The sequence below is a fragment of the Bombus huntii genome, chromosome 11 (assembly GCF_024542735.1).
Source record: "Bombus huntii isolate Logan2020A chromosome 11, iyBomHunt1.1, whole genome shotgun sequence".
NCBI classification, from domain to species: Eukaryota; Metazoa; Arthropoda; class Insecta; order Hymenoptera; family Apidae; genus Bombus; species Bombus huntii.
In genome coordinates this window covers 7,567,987-7,594,622 of record NC_066248.1, presented here as the reverse complement: position 1 = coordinate 7,594,622, position 26,636 = coordinate 7,567,987, and the positions used below count along the sequence as shown (strand labels likewise).

Here is a 26,636-nt window from a genome sequence, read left to right as displayed (position 1 = left end):
GGAAATGATAAAACGTTTCAAACAATGGCCAAACAATGTCCTTACAAAAATATAATGCTTCGCTGTTGCTGATTTTCAATGGTCTCGAGCATAGTGTTTATCAAAAATGTATAACTATTCAAGAAAGAATAGAATCGTTTCTTGTACGTGGCCATCGATAATTATCGTGTACCTTTGAAAGGAGATATGCAAACAACAGGATGGAGAAATAACAAAAAGATTGTTAAAAGTTATTATTTAAAAGTACTTGGAAGATTCAAAAAATTTTACGATCTCCCATAAAACGGAATAATTTATTATTGCGTCTCGCTGGATTTGTCTTTACAAACGTTATTGTATCATGAATAGGAAATATGGTATTCCGTTTAAAAGAAATTTACGCGACTTTGAAACCTTCCTCGCTGCTCCACACACGGGAAGCTATATATTCTAATATATATTACATACGATATATTATACTTCTTTGACATGTTCACGTTTTTCCGAGATATGTGCTTCGCAGTTTCCAGTTAAAAGAGGCACCATGTACATATAAGTGTTTTGCGGAACCATGAAAGAGCTAGGAGACACAACGTTTCCACCGTAATGCGCTTCGCGTTGCAAATCCTCAAAAGATCATCCCGAAGCAGATAAATGGAAAGAGAGCCAACCTGGATTACATCGCGAACGAAATCAAGATTTACGTTATCGTCGTGTGAAATATTTGCGTTATCCTATTGCCTCGTCGTCGCTTTATAGCTCGAGCTTTTCCCGTTTCCGTTTTGAAGATCAAATAATTTTTTAATAATTCCGCGATCGTATTGCAGGCATTCAGATTTGTATACACACGAGAATATCGTATGTGCTATTAGTTGCGCAGCCGCTTCAATTGCCAGCAAAATTACTCGGCACCGCTGCTGCAAAAAGCCCTAATGAACGAAGTATCATGAGAGTTGAAGAACCGAAACATTCATGGGAAGAATTTAGTTAGGTATACATGCAAACCATAAATACAAGTTTCTCGTTGCTTTTGCTACCATCTATCGTATTTACCTTCTGTAAATATTATGTCTCCGTGAATCTCAAACGAACGTCGAAACGCGAAAAATTGATATTTTTTATAAGAAGTTATTCAATTACTCGGATATTGCAAACATTCATATATATATATGCGCGTATGTGTGCGTGTGTTATTACAATTTCTACAATTTACTTAGTAGTATTTTTTTAACGGCTAATAAATTCAGTATGGACTGTTGTTGAATTTTCTTCTATGATAACATCTATTTTACGACGTGGTGCGTATAATTTAAATATCGATTACCCAGCGACTGGATATTTGTTAAGGCCTAAATTTCATGCCCGTCATGGGACTTCTCGCAAACGGCAAATAGTTTCCACGGATAAATATTGAATCGTGTGCGGTTCAGGATATCTATTAGCAATAAGCGAAGCACGTTCATTAGCAAGGTTTAAATTGAATATTTGTCATTGACAGAATGCCGATACTACGTTCTAAACGCTTAATCAAATAATCGTGTATCATTATAGAACTGTAACGTATCATTGTTTTGCACGTGTGTCAGCTTATGCAAAACGGATAAAAGATCACCAATATAGTACATCGATATTAATAGATATTCGATCTAAAGCTCATTAACGACAACAGACGATCACGTTGAAAGCTACAATTGATAAAAGACAACTGACCTGAATGAAAAATAATTTCGGTTTGCCTGCTAAGCTGGGGCATCGATGGCCAAGGAAAGGGCTCCAAAGCATTTCCACTGGATACACATTGTCGGCTGCATACAGGACACCCGATTCTCCGTGCGACATAGCAGCTACGACCAGACAGTCGGCATCCGTGTGGTCTTCCGCAGCAGCTTTAATGAAAGGATTAATTAATTCGGTGGTGCCTGTGATAACGGCCTCGGACTGTTTGCCAGAGTAGCTGATACAGGGAACAATATTGGGAAAGCGAAGCTCAATGCGACATTTCGATGTTCACTGTCGAAAATCACGTAGTCTTTGGGAAGCTTACTATTTCTGTGGATTTAGATTATCCTACGTTTTGATACTATCGCGATACGTGTATCAGATTCGCTGACGATTACTGTCATAGACATAGCGGGCAAGTAAGCTCTACAGGTGTTTGGAGACGTTCGAGGTATTAAGGTAACCGTGGTTGTCGGATGTTGTTCAAGGCTTAAGCTTGCTCGTTTTTCATCGATTCAAATCAGCATAATCGATAACGTGCAAGACTTTTCATTTTGGGATTCAGTATAAGTTGTCTCCTCTAATAGAACAAAATTCTACTTCTCCATTACAGTTAGTTATTTTCACAATCGTAAATGTTGACAAACTATTCTACTGACTTATTCGTATCGTTTGAAATTATCTTGTTCAAGTACATCAATTAATAATATTACTACGGACCGTGATATGGTACCTATAATTGAAACTACAGAAATAAAAGTCCTCGTGTTAAATTTGGAAACCGCACGGAACAAGTATGCGTCGCGTTATAGATTCGAGCGGTGCGCGAGTTTCCGCACTAGATTTAATAAAAGGATTAATTAATTCAGTGTGGTCCACAATAGCAATGACCGAGCTGTTTACCGTGATGGGTCATACGCAAGCAAATCAAGAGGTTAACGACGACACGTATTGTTCGTTTAACCTCTCACCCTTTCCGATTTGACTGTTGTGTTACCATAGCAAACACCGTCAGACTTGAAAATCACTTTTGCAAACAATTCGAACGCGTTCATCGAATCGTTCACCAAACGAACTTTCCAAACCTTTCGATTTGCTCTTTGAATTTCAAAGCAATTCAACTCAAGCTATTTTCGAGTCATTTCTTCCTTTACGTTTTTCTTAATTATTTCAGATTGGTATTTCTTCTTCCTTGATTTCAAGTAAAATATGTGCGATCTTTGTAATTCGATTTTCTCAGAGCCATGCGTTACAAGAATTACATTTTTGCTTGTTTTTTGTAATCAATAGCCATTTCGGATATGAAATTTACGAAGATACGAACTGGTAACTTAAACAGTTTAACTATTTAACGGGCCGATTCTTTTTCTCTTTACATTTTCAATTCTATGGCGTACAAACGTTTCATTCTGTTTAACGATGTAACAATTAGTCCGAATCATCGAGTAAAACTAAGCGGATTTCATTTTTCTTCCCGAGCAATACTGCTCTCCTCTTTGTGAATTAACTTTATCGACTCTTCGCGAACTTTTTAGCTCTTTATATAGCGATGCAATGAATGTTACGTGTGATTCGTTGCAAGATTCTACAATATTGCAGAAATATACCTTCTTATACGTATTAATTTTATTACGTATTATTTTTAATATCTACTGTCTTATTGTGCTTTCACTAAAATTTTACTATCGATGTATTCTATTATTATTAAATCCGTAAATCATCTTAGAATCAAGTAATCTACTTAAATCCGATGAACTCGAACCAATTTGAATTCTTTTACTCTCGTAGGAACGTAAAATACCGATACTATTAGATAATAATTAAATCACTTAACAATTAAATTAATTATATCTAACGAGATCAATTATTAACGTCACATGGCTCACTCACTAAATATTTACGAGTAAGTACTTTGTTTTGAATTGTAATATACAGGGTGGTTGGTAACTGGTGGTACAAGCGGAAAGGGGGTGATTCTACGCGAAAAAGAAGTCGAAAATATAGAATAAAAATTTTTCGTTTGAGGCTTTGAATTTTCGTTCGCTACGCGTGCGGTACGTTATAACGGATCTCACTGTAGATCGTTGTCTCGATGGAAAAATTAAAAATAAAAAAAAATTAAAAAAAAAATTTTATTCTATATCTTCGACTTTTTTTCGCGTAGAATCACCCCCTTTCCGCTTGTACCATCAGTTACCAACCACCCTGTATATCTTTTCATTTTATATTTCATGGCCTGCACAGTTTTGCGCCTATTTTCTTCTAAATATGTAAACATCCGCAGTCAAATTGTATCTATGCAAACTTTTGTTCTGCCTGCAAAACTTATTTATAAGGATTATAAATACCGTACTTGTATATTCACCTCCATGAATATTCCTCGCAACTCTCGCACGCGAAACCTACTTTTTAATTTTGCTAGTATGTACCGCGTGATAACGTGACTCTGAAATACACATAAAAGCCTGCAAAACTATTCAGGTAATTAACTTTTTAGCCGAGATTTAGAAAGAGATGGGTGAAATGAATTTTAGATAATACGGGATTAAAATATAACGGGAAGAAAAGACGAAAATGCAATCGTGCCACATTTTACTACTATCTACTTTAAATACGTCTAAAAAATATTATCCAAAAATATTTGCATCCCATTCGAATTTTATCCGTTAATTACTTTAATAGCTAATCACACGTTATATTTCTCTTATCACTTTCTGTAATTTTTCGTCGTTATAGAGACCAAAGTGTGTGAAATTACCGCCTTTTCTCCTTCTTTCGCGTGATGCGGTTAGAAAACTAATTTTCATCGTGGTCTTCGTGTATGATAATTCGTTTGTGTCTGGAAAACAGGCTTGAAACGACTAAAAGATGCAGCTGACACGTTTTAGCAATGTCCATCAGGACTACGGGCAAGCAAGAAAAGTTCCAGAGAAGTTGAAACGTTCTTTCGCACAATACTGTTCCCTTTCCTCGGTACAGTTGTTTGGAATGCTACCGTTGGAAAAGGTACTTCGCGAACTGAGGACAAACGTATAAACACGTCCTCCACTCGTTTCCTGTATACAATTTACCGCTACTTGCAGCGCCAAAATGTTTGCCGTGCGAAATTGTGAAATACCATAGGCGTCAAGCGATATTGTCGTACGTATTAACTCTTTACAGTATTACATTCTTACATACATTTTTCGTGTGTTTAGATTTAGTAAGAACGTAGTCTTTGAGGAAAATGTTTAATTCTATCCTTACACGTTTTATATCTTCTTAAACGAATTTTCAAGTTTTTAAACCTTCACGTTATTCAATTCTCAAATTTTCATTCAAATTTCCAAACGCTCGAATTGGCGAGTTCGAAGTCTCAGATTTCCGATATATCATATTTTTGAAAAGCGGCTGAGCGTACCGAAAACAAGAACAAAATAATTCCATTACGAAATGGCTCGCGAAGTTAGCAATTTTCTCGGCTGCCTGCCAGGTTAAACAAATAAGCGCCGGGAGCGGAGAAGAATTAGCGCGGGGAGGCGGAGAAAAATCTCCGTATAATTCATTCTCGAACAGCAGCGGGGCGATTTCACGCGCTATTTGCTTCGGTACGATCCTCCGGCCCGTGTATAAGCGCAGAGGACGTAGCAGCCGGTGAACCGTTCGCGTTCGAAAGAACTTGCTTTCGACGATTATACGCGTCATTGTAACCGAAGTTTGCTCGTTACTTCGTCGCTTGCTCCGTCACGATCCATCCGGACACGTTAATTAATTCGAACGAATTAGTTCAGTCCGAATTAATTATGGAATCGGACGCGGTCGCTCGTCAAAGTATTCCACGAGGAAACCAACTAGAACGATCTTGAGTAGACAAAAGGATGCGCAAACGTACGAAATAGGATGTGCTTCGAGGTAATTGGTTCGCAGTGAGGGTAAACGCGAGACTGTTCCTCCCTACCGCATCTAATAACCCGATACCAGAGCTCTCTTACTAACAATATCCGCTAGCAACATCCACTTCCGCTAGGAGGAAACCGGTATGCCCTTTCCACTGATCAATACGCCCTACTATGCTACAAATTCAGAAGTTTATTACCGGTGTCAGTTGATGCTTTCTCGGCGAATGCAAATCTAGTACTCTGTTGGAGGCGTGAACGGATATGTATGTGCATGCGGGCTTATTTATAGAGGGCGTTGCGTGATTTGTAGGAATGGCTTATGATCGATACGTGTCCAATGGAACGGAATAGGAACGTATACTTGGTCTCACCGGCATCGAAACGTGTTCTTCGTCTATTAAAAACCAAGAAGTTGTGCAAATATACGTAAAGTAATTTACATATTGCTTTGTCGAAATACGAAATGTGTATTAAAATGATTGATATTTTATAGAAAGCTATCGCACAAATCGGATGCATAAAAAAAAATTTCGATAATTTGAAAAGTGTGTATGTGTGTTTATCGTACCAAAAATACAATTGACGGATATCGGTGAAAGGAGAAATATTAAACAAGCCACGGAATTTCTCAATTCGGGAGCTAATACGATATTTGAACGTGTCTCTTTGAGACAACCGGTATAGCTGTGGCCATTCGCCACATTACATTTCGCCACGCATACATTTCAGCAAGCTTGACGTTAAAGGCAATCGCTGAAACAGGGTTCTTGGTACGAGCAAACGAGCCACTCTTCAGACAGAGAACGGGATATAGGGTGACAGGAGCACATGCCGAAGAGGAGCGTCAGTTATAGGAAAAGGAATGCAAATAATTATCCGGCCGGTGCCGGTCACGTTTTTCCACGTGCACAGTTTACGTAATTTCTCGCTGTCCGTTCCGATAAACGTTCAAACGTGATGGGGGTTACATGGTTCCTGTGAAATTCCTGTAATTATATTGCCACCAACGAGGATCATTAATAGCTCGTTTCGTGTACGCTTTCCGTTCGCGTGCTGTTTGCTATTTTTCGTTATCAACTCGATCAAATGGGAAACGAGGCTCTCTTGGCGCGGAATTATTACGTTGTTTTACTCGTCGTTTCGCTTGAGAACGATACATATGTATTTCCACGTTTCGTTGTAAAGTGATACGTTAAAAAGAAGAGGACGATACGAAACATTTTTTATGGTATATATAACGTTGTGCCGAGTAAAATGGTCGAGTGTTGAGTTTGATAAATTTCTTGCAGCTTGCGAATGTATGAATTCGCAGTACTTTCTACGAACGAATATCTCGAATGAGTATTTCAAACGAGGATCAAACGGATACTTGGTGGATTTTAGAAATGAATTTCGAAATCACACTCGAATCAAAATACCAACACATTTGAGTTTAAGTAAAGTCAGACATTGGAATCAAACAATGGAATGTGCAAAGGAATTCGATCGAGTTTGAGAGTCAGAGAATCAAAGGATGGGAAAGCTTCGTGGAATGGTATAGCGAGTTCATCTAATCGTGAATTTGAACAGTTAGGGAATTCAGGTGTATATAGATATACTATTTAGTAGACTATATGGAAGTTAAAAAGTTTAGTGAAATGCAAGTGCTGGTTTCCAACGTGTTTAAAGAGAAAGCGCGTAGAATCAAACAGTTGAAATTTACAAAGTAACAGAAGACCAATTTCGCGAACTTCTTAAACATAAAGCAGGTGAAAAACACGGAACAGCCGTACTATTGATTCTTTCGGCTAAAAATTTAATCCAAACTAAAACATATGAAATTGCATATGTTTGTATAGAAGAGTCTTCAATAAAGTGAATAAAATGGAATTAAAATTTAAAAGGATACATAGAATACGAATATTATAACAAAAAGAAAGCGTAAACTGATTTCATTGCAATACGTAAAGGATTTCGTTTGAGTTTCTCACGTATTCGTTGAACCGATTTCACCTAACAATTCTACTATTCTTGCAGCAGGAAATTGAAACATTTATCACACTTCACATCCACAGTCACACCTTAAATCGAACTCTTTCATTGGAAAAATTCTACGTTTACGTAACTCACGATTGAGTGAAAATTATAAGTTGTGTCGAACATACAATTACACAATCGTTTCAAAGGAAAGAAGCGAATGATCTTTTGGTATCTAGCGAAAAACGAGAACTTCGGCAGCTGAAAGATTCTAGCGGCGGATCTTTCCGCATCTTTGAATGAGAACCCAGCACGCGAGATAGGCATCGAACGGATGCGCACCCGATGCTTCATTTTCAGTCGTCTGGAAATCGCCTGAATGCATGGCAAGCGTTTGAACTGGGAAAAAACGGAGGGCTATGTCTGACGAAATTCGCTTAAATCGAACGGCGAAACGATATGTCTAATCGTACAACTTCGATGGACGTAAATGATTAAATTTTTCAACGTATGCCCAAACACACTCTAATACTAACTTAATATTTCGACCATGAATTCTGCACATAAAAACAATAAAAATGGCTCATAAATATATACTCTGTTTGATCTTGTTTTCGAGTCACGTATAGCGAGTTTTTTATTAAAGAAACTGCATCTGCATATCTTCATCAGAGATGTTCAAAGTGAACAAAATTCTTTGCTCGCGAATACAAAACTGGATACGTTTTATCACTGACTGTCCTACTCTCTCCATTTCTCCAGGTATTATTCGGATTTTCTTTTGTTTGTAGATAAATAGGTAAAAGAAATTAATTCAAGTACTTCCATTTTCCCATAATATTATTGCAACATATAATTCCGTTTATGTGAAGTTTTTATCGTCGTCCTTTGCAAAATCCACTGTCGAAGCGATTTCTCGATGCTGCACCCCGAATGCACGTCGAAACTTCTCTTTTGCTACTTCCGATAATCTCGTGAAGGACAACTTCGAAAAGATACTTGAAAACTGCTTTCCAATTTTTTCGTTTCTACTTGCAGAGTAAAGTTTATCCGAGCTTGGACAGTAAAAATTATGCCCGATCGCCGGAAATTGTGGCATGACCGCCGTGTTAGATCTAGAAGAGAAGAATGAAACTGCAGAGAAGCTACGTTTCTCGTGCGCTTTTGTAGCTCGATAACTATCTTCAAAGCCAACGAATAAACTGAACGGATTTGTCTCTAATTTTGAATTACTCTATTTCCTTTTCCTTCACATTTAGATAGAAATACATTCCTTTGCCTATGATATTTGACATTATTTGGTCCTTTTGATCGTCTTACACCGGTAAAGCATGACTTATCAATTATAATTGTAGAGGCTCAGCATCGATATGTAATTATGTACGTTCATGAAACTTTCAACAATTACGGTAATGGTTAAACAAACCAACGTGTTGCTCGTGTGTTAGTGTTTGAGTAACACACACCGATGTACCCATTCAATTGTCTCATTGTTTCTTCATCAATATTATTCAAATCGTTAAAATTTGCGGTTTCAAATTATAACCGTCAGAAGAGAAAATTGTAATTGTTCACAGCATTATTTAGTACATTGTTCTATAGTTCGTTTGGTTTATGTTACGTATTATCGTCGGTACATTAATTATACGATTATCGGTGTTTCTAGCTAATACGATTATCAAGCGGTGATAACTGCTCGTGTTCGTGAGATATAACATTGACTGATAATAATAGAAATATTCCGAAATTGAAGGTTTAATATATCGTTGAGAGATATTGAAAGAGAGAGAGAGAGAGAGAGGGAGAGGGAGAGTGTAATATTCTCTTTGCAATTCAAACTTCATTCAAATTATTATTATTGAAAGCATTAGAATACTGTTTTTCTAATGATGTTTATCGTTGCTTCTTAAATTATTTACAAAAATTATCGTACGTAATATAAACAACTATTACATATGGAGTCTCAGCTAGTAATATCGTTTTGTCATAAGCAACTTCAAACTAAATTTCCATTAGGTTATTTTACTTTTTATTTAATGAATCTTTATTTCGTAAACAATAAGTGCAAACTAAAATGGAATACTTTGAAATTAAATCGACTGTTCTGGTTTACCTATAACTCAATCAAAAATCAAAGAAGAACCGATACATCATAACCCTTACTTCGCTAACAGCATTTGATACTAACCATCCATAACTTGAAGTATCAGATTTCCTACACCTCTGTTAAACATCCATTGGCACGTGGCCAATATGGACAAGCCTTAACGCGTGCCGAGCTATGAAACAGCTAGTCGGCCGTGAACTGAATTATTAAATCGCGTCCGATATTGTTATGCGCGCTACGAGCAATTGCTTCGAACGTTTTCACCTCGTTCACAACGTCGATTCACGTGCGATTATCCTTAGCTTTTAAACTGTGTGATTTTAAACTGCGCATCCTGTATACTACGGAGGCGACACGTCGATCACGAGGCTGTTTTAATCAGGTTCGAGGCGTAACTTTCTTCTTCTCTGTCGCGGATTAAAAACCACCCTGGGCAAATTTCAACGGGGATATTTAACTATTTACCGAGCCTGTTTTTACCCTTTCAGCCGGCGCTGTCCGACGAAGAGCGCCGGAACTGCTATTTGCTCAGCAAATAGAAGTCGCGTATACGCTTGTTTTTTGCTTCCGATATCGAATCCAAACGCGACGATACGAGCGCACCGCGCCGACTAAACGGCCGAAAAAAGATGAAACTGTTTATTTATTCCGAGTTTTATTTACGAACGAGAGCAGATGAAAAGAAAAATAACAGATTAACTCGAGTGTTCTTGTCGACTCGTTTTGAAGAAAGAAGAGATGACGAAATTATTAAATTCACGAAGTAGTGCAATATCTTGAAATATTTTGTGCGTCTAAGATTTCTCCATTGTACTTTTCAAACTATCAATTTCAAACTATCTTGCAGCTCCACCTTGACGTTAATGCTTTCGTTCACATTCCGTTTCTTCTTAATCTATTCCTTTGAAAATAATGTTGTAACTACGTATTTTGTCAAATTTTAGAACACTCCACTGATATAAAAAAAGAACATCTAGTAATATAAAAGTGGAAAATTAAATCGTCATTTGAGTGTACTTAGATACATACACCTACAATATAGGTATCTATTCATTGCGTTAAGATCTAAATTTGTTTTTATTTGACTTTTGTACTAGTCGAACAAAACTCTGTTTGCGTGGCTTCAATGGGGGCAGAGGATACTTGAGAAAATTGGTGTTCTTAAAATATTCATGAAACTGTGAAGCATTTTACTGTTTGTTCATCCTTCCCTTCTCGTAGCTCTATTAGATTTCGATATACAAAGATCTATGTTTAATACTGAATTTTATAAAATGTACATTGTATATTTATCCTATCACTAGAATATGAGAACAGTGCCACAAATGGAAGCATTTGCCACTTAAACATTTTATTCACAGTTCGATCAACATTTTACAATAACTATCTATATTAACGGAAAGTACCACGATCATAATGAGATACGGTCTACCGTGCGATACTCGCTTTATTATTGATATTTCCATCGTACAAATAGCCGATTGAGAAGCAAAAATTTCAACGTCGTCGAGTGGCTAGATGGAAAAAGTTTCTGAACTCTTCAGAGTCCAATCGAATTCACAGAATAGAAGCTGAGCTAACATGGCACAGTGCCAGAAATTGAAGCATTAAAAATAGCGACAGCAACTTTTATAAAATATATAATCGAACAGCTTACGCAGCTACGCGTTCAAAACAGTTTCTCGCAACCCCGTTGCCGATCGTATCGTTGATACGTGCTACTGCTTCCGTACTACTGCACGATATGTAAAAATTAAATCGGTATATCCGATTCGACCGAGTTAGCTCGTTATACGTAGATATTTCTGGCGACGTTCTGAAATATAAGTGTCTTATACTGTACCTCAAATTTCCATTTTCAAAATCACGATCTCACGAAAAAAATTGAGATCCTGGATACCGCGTTCACATCGTTGATTTCCTGAACTCAACTGAAACGTGTTCCGCATATACGTACATTTTACACGCTGGCTACCTTTTGTACGCTCAATTGGGAAATAAAAATGCAATAATTGCAAAACAGAGTAAAACGAGATCCTTTGTAGCTTTCAACAGATATAATTCGCTAACATTTATATTCGCTTAAATTTAATCTAACGAGACAGTAAAATATAATATTCTACTCGATGTGCCAGTAATGTATTTTATTGTCATTAGGCAAAACACAATCAACATAGCAAATTGCAAGAAACAGCTCATCGCCCATTTGGAACTAACAGTGGACGTATTTGCGTAATGTTCTGATAATGTTCCGTCGGCGACGGTATTATCTGGCGACATCGTATGAATAGTGCAATGGCAATTTTTCATTCGCACAGTCGTGGCCAAAGTGCGCGCGGTCGAATAAAACAGCGATCATTAAACCTGTTTAATTACACGCCGTTTACAAAACACCTGTCGACTGGCCAAAAAATTTCCCGATAACTGTAACGACACGGAATAATTGAAAGTCCCGTTCTGCCGGTTGAAATGGAACTTTTAGTCGCTGATGAAATCGTGCAAAAAAAATGTCTGCGAACGGCAGCAACATTCATCGAGGGAGATCGCAATTTTTTTTTTTTTTTTTTTGGCTTGTCATCCAATACTTCTCTACATATTTCTATCATTTTTATATGTATTTCGAATTTATTACTTTCATTGTATGTTTCAAAAGTAAAAAATCAAATATTGACTCAAGCCATCGGCTTTTAATAATCCATGTAAATTTTACATGTATTGGCAAATTAAGCTGAAATCAAGTAAAATCGAATAAAATCGAGAAACGAAGTACGTAACGTGATACGCGTTTTCGAAACGCCCGTAGCTCTAAATACAAATTTTTCGTTGCAAATATTTCCGTGTTTACAGGCTACGCTCATTTTTTATTAACCCCAGACTTTCAAACATGTAGAGTGCATAAAATATCTAGTAGAATTTAACTCTCGTCCTTTGCCTTCAAAATTGACAAAAAAAAAAAAAAAAAGAAAAAGGAAATCATACGAAAACGAACGACATGGAAAGCAAGGCAGATAAGAGGAGAAAAAAGAAAAAAGAAAAAACTAGCTATAAACGGTACATGAAATACAGTCGGTGACAAAAGTAAGCAGACAGATAGAGTAAGTACTAGTACTTGTATTAATCGTATACACAAATTGAAGTTTCATTTACTATATGTCTTTATAGTACATAGATTGTTTAGTACATAACTGAAGTTAATATTTACATTTTTCTGTAAACGAGATGTATTTAAACGAAATCTCATTCATACCTATTTCCACTGTCTGTCCAGTTACTTTTGTCTTCGACTATCTCTTGACGCATCCCAGGCCGACGGAGTATGAAAAGTTTCCTCGCTTATTATAAAGTTCCGCGATCATCCGACTTTCTGCTCCACTACGCGCATACGCCCATATATTTTGCGTGATTGTCTCTACTAGTTATATCTTGGTGGAAACCGGTTACCTGGCTGGCAGAAGGAAGCTTAATGAGCTCGTTTCATTGTAAGATGTTTGTGCAACTTCTCGTAACGTTCATTCATCGACGTCATCATTATCCATGCTCGGACAATCATGTTCAAGAGACGACAGACCCCGTTATCCTTCCTTCTTTTTCCTCGCCAAACTTTCGACAAAGACTTTCACGAGAATCACTGATAGACCACTGTCGCTATTTAATCCTTTTTATATAAAAATTTTCCGAACAAAAAAACGCGAAACCCTGTTCGAGGTTGATCAACAGTCTCTGTCAATTTATCCTCGATCGATTCAGGGTGGGTTTACTATCGGGATGAAAGGGAACGGTGATTTGGTCGATGAATGAAGTTTGAATGCAGTTGTAGATTTTAGGAATGTTTATCGACCGTCCACGTTCTTCTTTGTTTGCGTCACTAGCCTTTAATCTCGTATTGTAAAAAAATGCACTTCAACCTAATCCATCAAAATTTATTTTCTTCTTTGGAGCAAAAATTTAAGAGAGAATAATCGCGATTGAGTCGATCCACAGGTTAAGTATTTTTCGGATATTTACGAACGAGTTAGCAATCTGTTGAGTGAATGCTGAAAATATTTTACAGCGGGGCATTAAATCTGTTTGAAAGTAAGAAATTCGGAAAATAATAAATAGATTTCATTTAAATTCATGGCTTTTCACTAATAGCAACTATGTACATATCGGAGAAACGTTTAGAGAATGCAAATTTTATTCGAAATTTGTGAGTTTCAATAGGAGGAAAAATTGAGGGCAGAGATACTTTTTATGCATCAAACATGCAAATGGGAATGTCTTGTAAGGGAGGTTTGAGGACTGGAAAACGACGAGAAAATCGCGTGTAAACACTCGAGTCTATTTCAGCATTCCCTTTGCGTGTGACACGAATTTTATCTGACATTTGTGCGTCATAAGGAGACAAAAATTCGAGATCTTTTATGTTAAAAATTCAGTTTAAGGAATAAAACTGATCTTAGATATCTTAGCTTTTCGCTATTTTATTATTACACCGATAAATATTTTCATCAATAATTTAAATATTACTGTATGCTTGCAAATATGTTATTCGTGAAACCAAGTCTAACAAACATGGGAAAATGCTGGGATCATCGTTAAATATTTAATTCATCATTTCCATTATTAACGCTATTGTTTTCCCATTACTGTTTCAGTGATATTCCCGTTTGTATTACGAAATTCCATCGACTCTACCCCCTACCATACAATTATGTGATACAAAAATGCGACAGAGAATTCAAAACACCTGACAAATTTTCATAGGCCAGTTATACATCAATATTTTTGCGACGAATAAATTTAATTCCATTCCCTAACAGCATTTCGATAACAAATTTCCACGATCCGCTTTTTCACAATCATTTAACCAATTAACACGAATATTTCGTTTAAAAAAAGGTATTTAAATATCTATCGAAGAAATAGGCTTGATTTTGAATTGTTCGTTAGTGGGACTCGCAACGTTGTCGATATCACTAAAACTTTCAGGTATCGATAATGATCTTAGCTACACGTGATCAAATATAACTTTATCGAAATCAGGCGCCACAGACCCAATCACGGTTAAGTGATTAAAATAGCAAGAAATTGAGTGCATGAATCATCTTCCGTTATAGGTTACTGAACTCTTTTCAAGAATTTTTATCATGTCGAATACTTAATCCTTCTTGGAAAGATTACAAGCATTATTTGAACATCGCGTTCTCATTGATCATTCAGACAACAGCTTCTCCAATAGTATATGACCCTCGTACAATTCATAAATATTGTCTTTCTTTTTTTAATTATATCGTTCTATATACATTTAATATTATATATTATACCTGCTTAGAATAAAGAAAATATTTAGTAGACGATTTATCGTTTTCCCATCGACCCGACGAAAGGAGCGATACAGATATCATAAAACGCGGACTGCAACCAAGCCGTTCATTGAAATTCATCGTTCGGATAATCCTACCATGGAAAGGCGTTTTAAATGAAACCCTTCAGAACGTTTGTTGCGATCTATGGATGATTCAGGAGCGCACGATTTACGAGCTTCACGCTTGCCCGACAATGTAAGAACATCTTTGTTCGACGTCGACAAAAGCGTTTGATAAATGTATGTCGAACACGGTGGTGACGCCTATTGTGTCAATATTTGAATGGATCAACGATAAATAGAAGAAAGAGGAAAGGAAAAGAATGAATCGAACGAGAACGGTTCCTGGTGACTTTTCATGGACAGTTACGCTTCCGCTTTTATCCTCTTTTCAAACGGTTTACCGACGATTTGTTGAGCAAAGGTTCCAACGTTCGCCAAGCCACGCGAATTTTATGGCCACGTTACGGCTCCCCGCACGCTAAGCGAATTTAGGAACATCGGTTTGCCGAGTTCGCGACGAATATGTTTCGAATGTGCTCACTGGAAAACAGTGTTCCACGCCTGTGTCACGGCCTCTGTTTAAATCTGCTGAGGATTCCGTATAAATTTACACGGTGTGTGCCGCTACATGGAATTTGAAGATCACAATGAAATTGAAGAATACAATGGAATTTGAAATTGAATTGTTCCATGAATTATACATGTAGTATTCCGCATAAAGAATCTTTCCTTAAATTAGTCTTAGCCTCATGAGTAAGAAATATTATACGTGTTTGTTATTTATAATATATTCACGAAGATAGTTAATAAATTATTGTTCAAATATAGCCTTCATACGAAATAACTAGTGAATCAATAATATTCGTTCCATTTGAAAAAAGACACTAATATTAAAATCGCCGATAGATAACAATTTGAAAAAGATAACGATTTAATCAGACGATATTCGTACGAATATTCTTTTTGTATTTTTAATAAATAATTCGAGAGGAAATGCATATATATAATACTATTGTATACGTTTAAACTTTAAATGTTTTATACGCGTGTATAATCAGTCAGCAGGATACATTTATAATTACATGTAATCGAACGGTCGAAACCGATGCTTCTTTTCGTTTGAGGTAATTCAGCGGGTTTGAAAACATTTCGATTTAGAAGGCAATCGCAGCAGAATCAGGTTTTCAGTCGAAACGGACTATGGCGGACTACATCAAAGTGACGTTACCCAAATAATGGATACGCGATTCGTTACCCAGTCACGGTCAAAATGAATTATTTCACGTATTATCCGTCTCCGCTTGCCATCACGGATTGCACGCTGTTTAACGAGCAGCGCAGAAAAATGATTAAAACCTGTCCCCGGCTACGAATAAAACGTGGTTTGCGCTCCAAATCGCGTTATCCCCAGCCCGCTCACATCGCAGTCTGCTACTTCGAATAAAAAATTTCAAAGCGGAAACGATCTACCGGAATTTATCGTAATTTTGCGAATGATTTTCATGCAATTTCACGCGGCAGCATCGAGGGACCAATTGCAAATTGCTGGACCGGTTTTATTTTTGTTTTCAATTCTGTCACGCGTTCGTTGTTTCAATGAGCAGAGGAAATTTGCAAGTTTATTGCTTCAAGACAAAATTATTTTCGTGTCTTATCGGATGGATCGCATCAGATTTTGTACGTAATGTCGTTATTCTAACGGAAATAATTTATAAAATGATTGAAATCGTAATAAATCATTTTCAAATATTGATTCAAGATAAATTAATGATCTATGTGGAATTTCATTTATAACGCCGTTCGCTCATTTTTCATCACTTCAAAATGACTTACGGTGTCAAGCAAAGAACCAGTTCAAAGAAGCTTCTTTCAAGACTTTGGAAAATGTGTGCTTACCGTCTTGCACCGTCGACAATATCGTTTTAACATTCGAGTCGTCGTAAACTCGAACGTCAAAGCCAAGATACTTTAATGTTTGCTCCAGTTCCTTCGAATCTTTTTCCCCACCAACTCGTTTATCCAGTTTCTTGAAATTGACGTGGCTGAAGATTAACGCGATACCTCTTCGTTTGTGATTCATGTTATATACTTCCGAATGTGGGTCCAGATTAATTGTGCAACTCGGTCTGACAGGCTCATCCCTTAAAAAACAGGAAAAAGAAAAACAATATATGTAAATTAAAGAATTACTATTTTTCTTAATTTCGTAACGAATGAGCAAATACGTAGACGTAAATGTACTCCAAAAAGAACATAGTTCAAATATACATAGAAAATTGCAAAAAATTTTTATGAAAAAATTGACAAAATAGTATCGCGAACTAACCTCCCATAGCTTATTTTCAACATATCGAAATCATATCGTTTGGGAGTTATCCTATTTCTCTACGAACCCTGTTTCAAACTTCCTCCCAGCGGATATACACATTCAATATCCCAGAGGCAGTTTACGCAATTCGTATTCCGCGTGGAAACAATTTATTCGTTCGATTATGGCGTCGACACGGCGGCGTTACGCGAGCGAACGGTATTTAATTAGGAGATTCATATTCCAATGTAAATTCAATGCCGTAATTCGTTCTTTCCACTCAATTCTAGTCCGTCTAATATAGGACCTGTTAAGCGGCGAATTACACAGCTCGAAAACCCTTCTCATTCTGTTTTACGATCGTTGTCCATGTTCGCACCCGGACTCGCGGATTCGCAATAACTAGCGCGCGTATATTTTTATCCGTCGAAAAATTTCTCTGTTTCCGAATTTCGTCGATCGATACGGCGCGATGGTAGGAAGCCGGTAAAAAAAAAAAAAAAAAAAAAAAAACAGAAAAGAGAAGGAAAAAGAAGAAAAAAGAATGAAACCGAAACGCCGCAACGAAGCGCGTATCCCCGCAATTTCGGTGTCGACGTTGCACGTTGACGGTTTTTATGTTGCTCGTAAAATTTTGGACCTGGAGAAGAGAGTTGGCTAGCTCGTTTGCCAGGACAACGGTCCACAGACGCGCGACAAATAACGTCTCTAGGAGGCGAAGGTCGACACTAAGCACAATTCTGCAAGAAACTTTTCGACGTTTATGCGGCCGCGAATTCAACGAATGAACATTGTCTCGGTGTTTGTGTATCGTAGTTTATCTCTAAATAAGATATAAGTTTCTTCCCGAATGATATTTAATAGTATCGTCTAAATTAGTATATTTGCTCGATAGTAGCAATACGATGATTTATCCAACAGAAATTTCGACTGCAATGGACTTTGGAATCTTTCAACTCTGCACTTCTCCAACAAAATACTTCCAACGTTCTACCTATACTTGCGCCAACTTTCCAAAACCCAACGCAACCAATCGAGAACTGTACAAGCTCGAGTTCTCTGTGAACGTTTAGGAAACAGCTGTGGGAGTACACTTATAGAGATCTAAACGAAAGCATCGGAACTTGTATTTCTTGGGCACCGTGGCAACTTCCGGCGCGCGAATTCGAAAGGTTTGCCTCTGTTGGAAAGGCGCGAAAGCGTATAATCTGTCGCGAGAGCCTCGCCCTCGTTCCAAAGTGTATTAGGCTGTTTCGTACTTTCCGCTCACGTACGAAAGGTGCACGCTACGAACGGAAAATCTTGCTCGCTGGTGGAGAGAGCGTCTGCAATCTACGTTCACAGAGAAGCGTACATGAGCGTGCACGAGTCCGCCGTATCATCCGACGGTCGATTTAATTTTAACTTAGATCGCAATCCCAGGCTAAAGAACTTCCAAGTAATGGCTCGACCGTTTTATCGTACAACTATGCTGCCCTCCTACCTCCTTGTAAACGTGTGTACGTGAGCTGATCGAACCAGTCGCGTGTTCGGTGGAGTTAGTATGCGCGATTACCACCATTTTCACACGATGAACACCAAGTAACACGTCGTGATACTACGACGAATCGGATATAGAGATGGGTATTGTCGGGGAATCGAGTGAGACTTTCTCGACTTCTTAATTATTACTTAATTATTTAAAAGACGAAACGTTGGTTTGATAATGGTACTTTGCTATTTGAGCTTGCTTTATGATTGCTTTAATCGATGATGGAAGAAAATTAAAAATTTGTATTTGCGTGTTTTGCTAAACACGTGTTTGAAATAAAACGTCTGTGTTTGAAATAAAATAAACGTAGTGACGATAAAAAATGTCGTGTAGGCGATTGAAGTTGGTTCTGCAATCGATACTCCCACGAGAGAATCGAGATCGAGCGCACCGCGCTATTTCTGCAATGAATACTTTTCGTGAAAGCGATTGTATCGTTATTTTTTAATTGTCGTACTACTAAATGGCACATTTTACAACTGCAGGTGACACGATGTTCCCAAACAGGTGGCAATTGCTATCGCATTTACAATGCGCGTTCGTGTTGTAGTAGGAGTATACTCTCAGAGAGAAGTATGGTTGTTGTGTTTGGAACTTAGAACTCTATGAATGCGCGCGTCAAAGGCTATATACTTGGTTGAATTGCGTGCATCTATGTGCGAACGTCTGTGTAGGATTGAATCCTCGTACGGAAGAACAGCGTGTACTTGAAACGAAGTTCCAGCAGGCATAACCAACAATTCCAACGTGCTTTCAGAATTTAGAGACTTCTCTCTGTGAAGAAACAATAGTATAATTTTTATATATGCAGATATATTTTGCGTCTTGCTTACACTGTGTTTAGTACGTTGTTGTGAAATTCTGTCGAATTTTTTCAATTTTGTGTTAGAAATTATAATTACTCTGCCGCGTGTAGTGCTAGGAGACCAATTTTCCGACTATTACAAAATTCAGAGACATCTAATTTACATATTTAACACATACATATACCGTATATCGTTCTCGATTTCTATCTATGTTATCGCGGCACAATGTGCAAGTTGATATTACTAGTTCAAATCGGGATTACGTTTTATGTATTTACGTGCATTCACATCTATTCTATTGCTTATGCCATGTTTACTATCTCTGGTACACGATTGTAGCAAAGGTACTGCTTACGTTTAGCTATAAACATTATTACGTCAGAGTTCATTCGTTACAACACCGTACTCAAATAAATTATACCTTTAGATACTTAACATCGCTCTCGAAGCTCAGCTTGTGAACAAACAAATGCATAACATTATGCATCGCTGTTTAAACCTTCTACCTCTTTCATAGCATCGAACAAAATCGAAGAGGAATGAAAATATTATTTTCTTCAATTAAATAAACATCATTAAAAAGGAAATAAAAATCCATGCAATTCATTGACGATTTTACGCGTCGATTGTAACTGAATCGTTTCAAAACCGTAAAAACCACCTGCGCATCGCTCGAAACACGTAGCAAAGCGAACGAAAAAGAGAGGTGGCGGAACATGAAAAACAAAAGAACGAACGAAAGAGGGACACAAAACGTCAGCCAACGATGCTGGATAGGGCTTTTTAAACGGCTGGAGATAGCAGGTTGCCAGTTGAAAGACTCTTCCCTAGGTGAATGTAGAGACACGCTTTCATGGGCGCGCAGTCGGGCAAATTCGTGCACGCGGACGCGAATAACGGGGTCTTGCTTGACAAAGCCCGCTGCAAAGTGCTTACAAACTAGTCATAAATGCGCGCGGACCTACCGCCCATTACCAAACAAACGTTCATTGGGAAAGAGAAACGAGTTACCGGTATTATAGCAGTTCGTCGCGTTTCCTTTGAACTCGAAAACATTTCGTACCGACCACTAATTCCAACCCCTGTTCCCTCTGTCTCGACGTCGGGAATATAAATCCCCGAGCAACGATTATAACGATCCAGTCCAATTGAGGGAAGAAGACCGTCTGCTACGAAATTGCGGCTGGGAATGAGGGACTGTCAATTTTGTTTTTAGCGAGTTCGAATCTTTTCCTCTTCCTCCACGATTAATACGAAGATATGATGAACTGGTTAATGTAACTGGACGGTCATTTGGTTCGGAGATCTTATGTTTCTTTTCGCGAAGGACAGGGCGAGTCGAGAATTTTCTGCAAATTTTCCTTAAAATACGCATGTAAATTGGAAGAGGGTGAAGTTCGATGGTTTAGGAAAGAGGCTGAGTGTTTTGTTTTACTACAACTGTTCTTATCATTTGCTATATTCTCGATGATAAACAAAATCGGGGGGAATTGTCGAAGAGAAAAATTCCGATAAGCTTTACCCCTCTATGGTGCGAATTTAATAATGTGGTTGTAAACTGTTACTGGTCTTTCCTTTCTTAGTGAAAGATTCGAAACATATATACATCTCTCGTTAGCTCAATACTCGAGAAGCGAAATTATACTCCGTTTAACTTCTCCAAATCATAGCCGCACGGTAACACGGTCCTCCTTAATATTTCAGAGTGCAATAAGCAGACACCTCGCGCGACATACAGCCATAAACTGGCACGTAAAATTAATTTCAGCATAGAAATGTTAATTCTCAGCCGGTAAATATGCATATATCATGTGCTGACCGTGCTCCCTGCACTTTCATACACGTTGGTAATATACAACCGTTCTAGATCACGCGAAGCGGTTTCTACGTTTATTGCGCCGTTGACGCTTCACACGTAGCCTAACTTAAGTCACGTTTATCAAAGATTTGATATCTGAACACGTATATGTTACTGTTTCCGTTGGCGTGTCCGCTCGAAGAAAAAGTATACCGCTTTCTCGTATTTTCTGAAACCATTTTGAGGACACCTCCCCGCTGACAAATAAAATCGATCATTTTCGCTGAAGACCGACCGTTACGGTCCTAGTTTTTTGTTTTCTTTTCAATGTTGTCGTGTCATCAAAGAATATTCATTTAGGTATAAACCGATCTCTCAAAGAAATGTTAAAGCACTCACTTTGGTTTTGTAGACATCCGACTATCCACTTCGGAGTGCAAGTTTCCATTTTCTCCAAAAAACTTTTGACGTAGTAATTTGTTGCGCTCTCGTAATGATTCCATCTTGAATATTGCTGTAGTTGTCGGTAATAAATCCTTGAATAACGTTGCCGTTCGTAATCACTGTTACAGAAAACCAATGAGGAAGAGATGACGTCCAGTTTTATAGGTAGTTGCTTATCTTATCGAAGTACTGATATCGTATTCGTTATTGATATCGATCTTTGTTACTGGAATCATTTGTGATTTGCAAAGCAAGAGAGGGAATCAAAGTACCGTATATTAATAGCGCTTTTCTAGCCTTTTGATCGCGTTATCAGAAACGGAAACTCGCACCTTTCCAGACATCTGGGTTATAACAGTGCCGTATTATTACTTAAATCGCACGGCGATCGACTGGTTCGTACAATTTTCGAATAATAAGAAAACTGTCGGATGTCAGCACTATTTTACTCAAGGTCGGCCTTCTACGGATAATACCATCAAGATTTATGTACACCAAGGTTCCGTTCTCTCTATTCCACTATGTGGTCTCTGACCTCCCAACTTCCCGCAACGTGGTCGCTAAAGAAAGGCCGATTATCATAACGCACAATGCGCTCGACGAACGTCCGAAATAATTTATGAGGCAACCCATGGAGAGCTCGTGTTGCGTCAGTTGTGAAATGTTTGCTTTACTTTTGATAAGAGCAGCGTTCCTTTTATCGTGATAGATGAAAAGACACAAATGGATTAGCAACGATCTTTTCTTTTTCGGAAGGATTTTTCGGTGAATACGAAATTATTTCTATTTCCTTGAATAATTCTCCATCCTTTTCTTTATTTCTAATTGCAGATATTTATACGTATGATGTTAAGGATCTTTAATATATTTTAATATCTAACTTTTATTATTTAATATTTAATATCTCTACTGATTCGATATCGAATAAAGAATCAATACAACATCGCACGAGATGTTGAGAGCATTATTTGGTCGATTCTGTAGTCATCGTATGTATTACTATCGCTAATATATTTCTTATCGCTTTCATATTGATCGTGCTAGAGGTTACCGTGACTCATTGCTTCGAATACGACAGATCTAAAATATATATCGTTTTGAAATGTGACTCATATTAATAGAATTACACTAATGAAAGTATGTGATTCACTAATAAAAAATTATGTCATTGTCATTTACAATTAAGTGTACGCGTTCGAGCGTTACCGAATCGAATGTTCTTCCTGGTTGCGAGTGTTTTACGGAGAATAATCTTCTTTCCTATAATATAGCGGATATTTAAAACTGATTTAAAACTCATCTACCATCTCTGTTGGTTTTTAGACGTATAACATGGACGCCCAAGTCGGAGAATCGTCGGCATGCGCGACGGCATTACTGTGCGGAGTTAAAGCCAATTACGAGACTGTTGGCCTGGACTCCTCTGCACGCTTTGAGAACTGTTATTCCAGTTTTGATGCCCGTGTACCGTCCCTTATCAATTGGGCGCAGGAACAGGGTGAGTAAATACACGAACGTCAACAACTAATGCAAAGGATTATGTGCAATCGCATCCCATTCGCTCCGATCAATTGCAACTTAATTGGTAGCATCGTTTACCCTGACAATTGATGTTTTCTGAAATGTTTCCTTTTGTTTCTCTTGTTTTACGAAATCCTGCACTTTGCCCGTTTAAAAATGCCAGACTTTATCATGAAATGAGAATCGCTGTAAACAATAATTCCTATTTAAATTGTTCTTTGCGAAAAGTAAATATTTATATCCCTTTATCTTAAACAAATTATGTTTTATCTTAAACAAACGACGACGTTTATCATTAAATCCAATTCGAACATGATTCACATCAACAGATGCCAATTAATACTTGGTTCAGTTACTATCAACAGATGCCAATTAATACTTGTTTTAGTTACTACTTACAATTCTCTTATCTGATAAACACGTTTGAGATTGATTGATTAACTATGTTCGATAAACGATAAAAGTCGTTTATAAGTTTATCTACAAATTCACAGCCAAGTTTAACGAAAGCCTCGAATAACCAAGAACACGATCAGAAACACTGTTTATATGACATACTTAGCATTAGTTTGCATGGGCGAAGTTGCGTAATCAAATGGCGCAATTCGGCTGATGAATTTTGGTTAAGATGTGCTGTTGAGTTATTACGCCGTCGATGAAGCAATATCATAGACTTCACTTTATGTTGCCAACGTACGGTCGGAAACAGAGCGAGAAAAGGCGAAAGAACAATGGTCAGCTTCCAGCGGCATGATCGATGATTCTATGCGCGGAATTACCAAATGTTTGGACGCTTACCTGGACAGGAATGTACCCGAATATCCACGTGCTTCAAATCTTTTATATTTCTCTGAGCTTAAAAAATTGTTGCGCCCGGAATTCATAGAAATTAAAAGTTTAAGACTACCTACAAACACTTTGATGTTGTAATTATCGTTTATTATACGATTGCAAAATTCTTGCGTTATTTCACAATTGCAAAGTTTTCGCTTTTCCCATGCTTTCCGCCTTTGGTTCTACGCTAAACGTATAAAATTAAACAGTTAATATGAATCCGAGCAACGTTATCACGACAGTAGTGAGATCATAAGATTCGAGTGTTATTTTTTCACGTGCCATTCTGTGCCAAATATCCCCGGGACGAAAAGCGAATTTTCGAGCATAAATTCTGGCCATGTGCAATTCGGACCGCTCGTAGAATAGAGTTCAGGTAACAATGAAACGAGCTAAAATTTGAACGTTACAAGCACCGGCTGTTTTAAATGAAAAAAAAACCCTGGAATGTTTCTACAATTCGTTGTATGAGTCTGAAATCACGAATAAAATACCAGGCACATTTATTAATGAAATAACGAACGCTCGATCGCAAGTATAGCGAGAATGTCTACGTGAAAAATTCGAATATCGTATTTTTCCGAATTTCTTATGAATTAAAAGCCTCTGCGGGCAGAATATAATATTTCTAAATGGCCAAACCGACGAAGATTGTTCTAATTTCGGGGCCGGACGAAATCGAACTTTTGTACGAATTCGAAGTCCCCATTTCCACGTTTTCACCAAAATCCGCTCAGTTTTAGGTCGATGGTACAGAGTGCAGCCTTCGACTGCGATATCTATCGAAATCATCGGGTATCGGCGTAAGCTACGATGCCCATTGGATTGTCTGGTTATAACCTGGCCTCATTAGGATGGTATCGAGCAATTAACAGAATTTCTCTGGCGCGCATGCACGAATATTAAGAGGTGCTAGGGGATGTTACCGCGATCGTCATATTGCGCCACGATCGAACCTCATTGTCACCGATATAGAACAGCTCTTTTATCCAATCATGATTTTCTAATTTTCCTCCGTCAGACATTGTTGTTCGAATTTGTAATTTTACAGTACAATTGCGAAGAATATCTTTATTTTATCTGGAGCAAATATCTACGGCTGTAATGACGAAAGTCTCGCTGATTCGTTAAAATTGGAAGATCGGTAGGTTTATTAGATGCATTTTGTACTTGCCACATGCCAAGAATACACCTGGAACTGATCGATGATTTTAATTTCTAATAGGGACATGTTCGGTTTTATCATAGTCCTTTGACTAGTCCTGTGGTGAATAGCAACTGCGCTGCTGACGTGTTTTTAATATTGTTGTACTCTGTGGATCGATTCTCTCTTAGTTACAAAATTTCAAACTTTCCTGCAGCATTCAAGCATTTTTCAAAACTAGGACGAAATGAAAGTAGGAGTCGTAGAAGCGTACAAATTTCAATATTTATTATTTCGTTATGTTTCATGTGTCATACGTCATGTTTCATAAATATGATAAATCACGTAAATATATTTTAAAGTTCGCTCACGTATATGGAATTTTATAATTTTGACCTTCGTCTGCAAATTGAATATCATACCTAATTGCTCACTCTCGAACGCCTATTGTCGTTAGAATAATGATTTCACGTTTTTTAATAACCTAAAGTGTCGTCGGAAAATAACTTGGTGGTTGTTTTATAATTAACGAGCTATTATCTGCAGAGTTATCGCGTATAATTTAAAATAATTAATTTTGAAGGAGCAGATAAATAGAGGACGTAAATATTAAATGAAATTTTACGAATAAAATAACACTCTCAGAGTAACGTAATTAACAGATGCGTATAAATAATTACTTATCCGATTTGGGTTAACATCATACGATTGCGTAGTATACCACTTCATGCAGTGACATTAATGACGATAATTTTACGGCGGTAACTGATAACACGAAACCTGTACGAACAGAGAACATTAGGCAAATTTAATGTATTAAAATATGCGCACAACTATACACGGAACATAGGTATAACTATATAATACAATAGGTGTAATATAATAATGCAAGAAATAAATGTATAGTTCCCTTTAATATAAATTTACACAACTGTTGTACTTCGTTAATACGCAATATTCGAAATCAACTTCACAATACACATTTTGATATATATACATATAACACATATCGAATTCCAAATAGCAACCAACAACTATGATACTATGAAACCATCAAAAACAATTTCTTTCATATTTTGCAATACCGAATATACCATTTTCGACTTTTATGGGACCTTGACGGAATATACATATATGTTTACATTTTTTATAAATAAAAATTTCCAAAGTAAATCTCTTATACTATAAAAAATTCAAATAAATTACACGATAAAATATTTGTACGTTAATCCTAACTGCAGACGCGATAATACCCGGCGTT

The 26,636-nt window shown here is 37.3% G+C and overlaps 2 protein-coding genes across 2 annotated transcripts in view; one reads left to right on the top strand and one right to left on the bottom strand.

Moving 5' to 3' along the window:
- The window catches only part of LOC126870847 (caspase-like), a 36,137-nt gene extending 14,148 nt beyond the window's left edge, over positions 1-21,989 (bottom strand). Inside the window, exons 1-3 of the mRNA XM_050628927.1 lie at positions 21,832-21,989; positions 16,886-17,130; positions 1,690-1,865 (exon numbers count right to left, since the gene is read on the bottom strand). Coding sequence (XP_050484884.1) covers positions 1,690-1,865; positions 16,886-17,130; positions 21,832-21,935 — 525 coding nt within the window. The 5' untranslated portion in view covers positions 21,936-21,989. The remainder of the gene's footprint in view (positions 1-1,689; positions 1,866-16,885; positions 17,131-21,831) is intronic.
- Positions 1-26,636, top strand: part of LOC126870835 (alkaline phosphatase-like) — a 235,543-nt gene that overhangs the window by 135,055 nt on the left and 73,852 nt on the right. Inside the window, exon 3 of the mRNA XM_050628891.1 lies at positions 23,200-23,374. Within this exon, the coding sequence (XP_050484848.1) occupies positions 23,200-23,374 (175 nt within the window). The remainder of the gene's footprint in view (positions 1-23,199; positions 23,375-26,636) is intronic.